The 6,860-nt window shown below is 38.6% G+C and overlaps 1 protein-coding gene across 2 annotated transcripts in view; it reads left to right on the forward strand.

Moving 5' to 3' along the window:
- LOC106875567 (leucine--tRNA ligase, cytoplasmic) overlaps positions 1 to 6,860 on the forward strand; it is a 195,709-nt gene that overhangs the window by 32,557 nt on the left and 156,292 nt on the right. For both annotated transcript variants that reach the window (XM_014923770.2, XM_052973724.1), the window contains exons 6-7: positions 1,482 to 1,643; positions 3,690 to 3,802. In XM_014923770.2, coding sequence (XP_014779256.1) covers positions 1,482 to 1,643; positions 3,690 to 3,802 — 275 coding nt within the window. The remainder of the gene's footprint in view (positions 1 to 1,481; positions 1,644 to 3,689; positions 3,803 to 6,860) is intronic.

Here is a 6,860-nt window from a genome sequence, read left to right on the forward strand (position 1 = left end):
GTTATTTTTTTTTCCGACATTTTTCAGATATGATACGTGTGAAATGTGAAAATGGAAGTTTTTCAAACGAAGAATTCACCCCTAAATGGGGAAATCTCGCCTAACCGACTAGCTCCGCAAGAACCTAGTCAGCTTGGCTACAACAATATATAAAATTTAAAACAGATTTCAAAAGATTTCCGGGTAAAAACGGCAACAACTTACAGAGCTTTGGGAGACACGTCCATCTGCTTGAAATAATAATAATAATAATAATAATAATAATAATAATAATAATTGTTTCTGCTATAGACACAAGACCTGAAATTTTGGGAGAGGAGGCTAGTCAGTCAGTTACATTGATCGCAGTACTTGACTGATGTTTCTTTTATTAACCCTAAAAAGATAAAGGGCAAAGTTGAACTTGGCAGAATTTGTATCAGTATATAAGAGCACTACATCAATTACAATGACGAGGGTCCCAGCTGATACGATCAATGGAACAGCTTGTTCATGAAATTAACATGCAAGTGGCTGAGTACGCCACTGACATGTGTACCCTCATTATAGTTCTCAGGGAGATTTAGTGTGACATAGGGTGTGACAAGGCTGGCCCTTTGAAATACATGTACAACTCATTTTTGCCAGTTGAGTGGACTGTAGCTGCGTGAAGTAAAGTGTCTTGCTCAAGGACACAACACGTCACTGGGAATTGAACTCACGACCTTACGATTGTGAGCCGAATGCCCTAACCACTAAGCCACACACATGCCTTCACAATCAGAATGTAAAGCGAGAGGAAATGGCGCTAAGCATTTTGTCTGGCACAGTAAAGATTCTGTCGACTACTCAAAAGACTGAAATTTTGTAGGGTAGATTGGTTCCTTACATCAACCCCAGTGTTCAATTGGTATTTATTTTATTGACCCCCAAAAGGATGAAAGGCAAAGTTGATCTTAGAAGCATTTGAACTCAGAATGTAAAACCAGAAGAAATGCTGCTAAGCTTTTGCCTGGCATGCTAATGATTCTGTCTGCTTGCCATTGTTTCTAACTTAGATAAATGACAGGAATTATGATACACCTTCATAACAATGATTACAATATTGTATTTTTTCTTGTGATATGTTTTGTTTTTTGTTTTGCCATATTCAAATTGAATTATTTTTTTAACCCATTACCTCCCATAATTCTATTAACTGGAATTTCTTTTATGAAACTTTGATTTCTAGCATAAAACAGTCTTAGAAACACGTTGGAATGATCAAAATAACATTTTAAATAGAAATAAGCGAGATATTGAGTGAAAAATTAGCAAACCTCATTTGAATATCAGAGAAATATACCTAAGTAGATATAGCAAAAAGGTTAGATATGTGTAAATATTGACAGATAATTACGAAATTTGTAATTTCTAAGTGATCTCATATGAGATCACTGGTAGGTAATGGGTTAATGTTGTGTATAATATTTAAAATTTTATTTTTGTGAATTTTATTTCAGAGCAAATTAAATGCCAAAAGTGCAGGCATGAAATACCAGTGGCAAATTATGGCTGCGATGGGATTAAACGACAAAGAGATTGTGAAATTTACCGATTCTGCTTATTGGCTCCGCTATTTCCCTCCATTAGCTATTCACGATTTGAAGAGAATGGGACTAAAAGTACGTAAATATCTAATGAACATAAATCAAAATTAGGATTAGGGAAAGCTCTACAACAGAGAAGGTTGCTTCACAGCCATGCTTCATCATCATCATCATCACCACCACCATCATCATCATCATCATCATCATCATCATCATCATCGTCATTATCATCATCATCATTTAACATCTGTTTTCCATGCTGGTATGGGTTAGTTTGACCAGATCTGGCAAGCTGGAGAGCTGCAACAAACTCCAGCCTGATTTAGCATGGTTTCTATGACTGGATGCCATTCTTAACGCCAACCACTTTACAGAGTGTACTGGGTGCCTTTTATGTGGTACCACAGGGTGCTTTTGCATGGCACTGCTCTGGTGCGCTTATGTGGTACCGTATGAGCGCTTTTGTGTGGCACTGCCGTGAGTTCCTTACATCACCAGGAGGATTATTCTTAGTGCTTCTGAAATTGATTCCACTGCATGGCATCTTGGGCAAGTATCTTAAACTGAAGGTTCATTTTGTGAGAGGGCTTTGGTAGATGGAAATTGTGAAGTCCATTGTGTATGTGCCCCAGCTTGGCCACAGGCTAACAACTGAAACAAGTAAACGATAAAAGGTAAAAGAATAATGACTCAGCAGGTTGCATTCAACTCCTGTCATTCTCTTGTTGAACTGCTAAGTTACAGGGACGTAAACACACCAACACCAGTCATCAAGCAGTGGTGACAGGACAAACAAATAAATGCTCTCACACACACACAGACACACACACACAATGAGCTTCTTCCAGTTTTCTTCTGCCAAATCCACTCTCAAGATTTCAGTCAGCTGAGGGTATAGTAGAAAATACTTGCCCAAGGAGTCACACAGTAGGACAGAACCCAGAACCGTGTGGCTGGAAAGCAAACTCCTAACCACACAGCCATGCCTGTGTTTTTTATTTCTATTCTTTTTGAATTTTTCAAATTGTAAAGATAATTTATGGACACTCTGTATATATACTCATGTATGAATTCTATATATCATGTCTGTTCTACTAAACTTGTATGTATGTATGCACTTTTATATATATATATATATGGAAATAGGTCACCCATTTCTAGCCATTTAAATACAACAGGGACCAGTTTCCCACCCCTCTCCTTTTTGTTTTTTGTTTCTTTTCTCTCCGCTTTTCCTGTTTTTCTCTTCTTCTATTTTCTTCTCTTTCCCCCATCTTTATTTACTTTAACACCTGATGTATTGGACTCCGAACATTCTGGAATATATGTAGGAGTGGCTGTGTGGTAAGTAGCTTGCTTACCACCCACATGGTTCCAGGTTCAGTCACACTGCGTGGCACCTTGGACAAGTGTCTTCTACTATAGCCTCGTGGTTTAATGCTCTTATCTTAGACTTTTTTGTGGGGCAACCAGATCGAACCATCTCCAGTGTACCTGCCCGAAATGGTCATGACTTCTGGGACTTGACTGATGAAAGAAAGCCAAGAATGACCCGTCTTTTTTCGCTTGTCCTTTTTTTTTCTTGTTTCTTTTGTCTGCCTTTGTATCGTCCATCTGTCCGACTATTTTAATGTCCTCTATTGCATTTTTGTTCCATATTTATATATATATATATATTTACATACATATAAGCGGAGAGAGAAAAGAAACAAAAACAAAAAGGAGAGGGGCGGGAAACTAGTCCCTGTTGTATCTAAATGGCTAGAAATGGGTGATCTATTTCCATATATATATACATATGTACGTACATACATACAAGTTTAGTAGAACAGACACGATATATAGAATTCATACATGAGTATATATACAGAGTGTCCATAAATGTAAATGGCGGTGCCCCAGCATGGCCACAGCTCATGAGCTGAAACTAGATAAAATGAATAAAAAAATGATACATACTCATACATACATACATACGTACATACATACAATGTTTGGCTTAAGACCAAAAGTAGATTGAATATTATTTGTTACAAAAACAACTGACATTATGATGTTACATTTCTCTTTAGTTATTTTGAAATTATTTCTAATTCATTTCTTTTTGAAAATAAATCTTAGGTTGATTGGCGTCGATCGTTCATCACAACGGATGCAAACCCATATTATGATTCATTTGTTCGATGGCATTTTCTGAAACTGAATGAGCATGACAAAGTGAAATTCGGGAAACGGTATGTATTCTTTAATTTACCTTTTTTTTTTTTGGCTTGTTCCAGTCTGTGGACTGCAACCATACTTGGAGCCCCACTTTGTAGGGGTTAGTCGAACAAATCAACCCCAGTATTTATTCTAAGTTTGTTACTTATGCTCTAGGTGTCCTTAGCCAAACTGTTAAGTTATCAGGACTTAAATGAATGAAGACCAATTGTCAAATGGTGGGGAGACACACAAAGACATAAAGACGTGCACCCACGTTTGCATGTGTATATGTCTGTGTGTGCATATATGTGTATATATTCTTTTACTTGTTTCAGTCATTTGACTGTGGCTATGATGGAGCACCACCTCAAAGGGTTTTTTGGTTGAAGAAATCAACCCCAGGACTTATTATTTGAAAGCCTACTAATTCTAACGGTATCTTTTGCTGAACTACTGGGTTATAGGGATGCAAACTTACCAACATCAGTTGTCAAGCAATGGTGGGGGGACAAACACAGACATAAAGACGCACACACACACACACACACACACACACACATGACAGGCTTTGTTCAGTTTCTGTTTATGAAATCTAATCTCTTCAGATTTTAACCTCCTATATCCTAATCTTGCATGTTGCATGGCAACCTCACTAATGCTGGTGCCATGGAAAGAGTACTCACTACATGTTGTAAAGTGGTTGGCATTAGGAAAGGCATTTGGGCACAGAAACTATGTTAAAGCACAAAATGGGAACATGATGCAGTCCTCAAATCCATTTGATCCTGGTAAAATCTTCAACTGATGCCAGAATAGAATGTGGACATTAAATGGATGATACAAATTCATCCAGAAGATATAGTTTGGCCCACAGCTCTGGTAGGAGACACTTGCCCAAGGTACTACACACTGGGGCTGAACCCCAAAACCACATGGTTGTGACACAAACTCCTGAACCATACAGCTGCGACTGAACCCATTTAACTAAAATGTATTCTACCACCTACCCTTTCTTCTTCCAGAAGTGTCTATTTCTATTTTTTTCTCATTTGCTTCACTTCAAATTTATGGGGTTTATAATTATACACATCTTGTATATATATATAAAGAGTGACATTTCTCAATACAAAAAGGCAGTCCTTTAGTTTGCTGGCTCCTGTCCAACCATGCCAGCATGGAAAATGGACATTATATCATCATCATCATTGTTTAACGTCTGCTTTCCATGCTAGCATGGGTTGGACGATTTGACTGAGGACTGGTGAACCGGATGGCTGCACCAGGCTCCAATCTGATCTGGCAGAGTTTCTACAGCTGGATGCCCTTCCTAACGCCAACCACTCCGAGAGTGTAGTGGGTGCTTTTACGTGCCACTGGCATGAGGGCCAGTCACGCGGTACTGGCAACAGCCACGCTCAAAATGGTGTTTTTTACGTGCCACCTGCACAGGAGCCAGTCCAGCGGCACTGGCAACGACCTCGCTCTAATGATTTTCTAACGTGCCCACCAGCACAAGTGCCAGTAAGGCAACGCTGGTAACGATCTGATAATGATAATTGTAATTTATTTTTTATATTATACTAGCTTAAAAGCTGCACTCCATGTGGACCTTTGAGCAGTCTCCTGTGGAAAGCTAATTGTACCTGCAGCCCAAAACTAAAGAGAGCTAAACAGCATGACTATAAATATGTCTATATTGACTATATGCCCCGGTGGTGTTTGAACAGAGGTTAAGGACGGATGAGAATTAATTCTGTAATACAATCATTCTAGTGTCCCAGGACCAATTTGAACTCCACCTGTTGGTCAATTTGTCCCAGAGTTCTTATCTTGGCATAAAATTAACAAAGTGAATGTCATTTATCTCCCCCTTGATCTCTGACATCAAGATGGCATGAATCAGCCAAGATTTACCTGCTAGAAATAGTAACCCAAATGCTTTTAAATCAGATCCCAATGCTGGATGTTCAAGAACCAAATGAAGGGCAGATTTTCAATCCTTGGGTCAACCTATGCAGTGCAAATGTAGACTGAGATACAGGGGTCCCTGACGGACGGACAAAATTTTGCTTTTATTATTATAAACAAACTGTTAAAAGCACATCCGAGCGTGATTGTTGCCAGTGCTGCCGGATTGGCTCCCGTGCAGGTAGCATGTAAAAATACCTTTTGAGCATGGTCATTGCCAGAACCGCCTGACTGGCCCTCGTGCTGGTGGCACGTAAAAGCACCCACTACACTCTTGGAGTGGTTGGCATTAGGAAAGGCATCCAGCTGTAGAAACTTTGCCAGATCAGATTGAGCCTGGTGTAGCCTTCTGGCTCACTAGTCCTTAGTCAAACCCCATCCAACCCATGCCAGTATGGAAAGCGGACATTAAACGATGATGATATGATGATGTGTTACGACTGTTTACAAGTCATGTGTTGTCAGTTAATGACTTATAATATTATTTGTTTAATTACTGTAATTATTATTTGTAATATTTAAATGTCACATTATAACATGACATTTCTCTCTTTTACTATTTTTTTCTAACTCAAAATTATAACTTTTTCCCTGCTATTTTATTTCTATTCTGCAATGTGGTAAAGTGTAAACACTGTAAAAAATTCAACATTTAAAGATGATAATAAACATGAGACATCATTTTATAATGCCATAAATGCCATATATTTTAATACTTGCCATATAACGGAAACACAGTGAAGGGGAAAAATGAAAGCAAAATAGAGTGAAAGACCAACTACTACACTTAGAATAACTATCTGCACAATTGATTCAGTGATTCATTACTTTTTTCTCATCAGTCAAATCATTAGTCCTTATAGGTTACTGTGACCTATATTTTCATTAATATGTCGAGTAAATGCACTGCTGAGTTGTTAGCTGTCACATCATCATCAGCATCATCATTTTCATCATCATCATCGTCGTTTAACGTCCGCTTTCCATGCTGGCATGGGTTGGACGGTTTGATTGAGGACTGGTGAAACCAGATGGCTACACAAGGCTCCAATCTGATTTGGCAGAGTTTCTACAGCTGGATGCCCTTCCTAACACCAACCACTCCAAGAGTGTAAAGGGTGT

The sequence above is a fragment of the Octopus bimaculoides genome, chromosome 16 (assembly GCF_001194135.2).
Source record: "Octopus bimaculoides isolate UCB-OBI-ISO-001 chromosome 16, ASM119413v2, whole genome shotgun sequence".
Taxonomy (NCBI): Eukaryota; Metazoa; Mollusca; class Cephalopoda; order Octopoda; family Octopodidae; genus Octopus; species Octopus bimaculoides.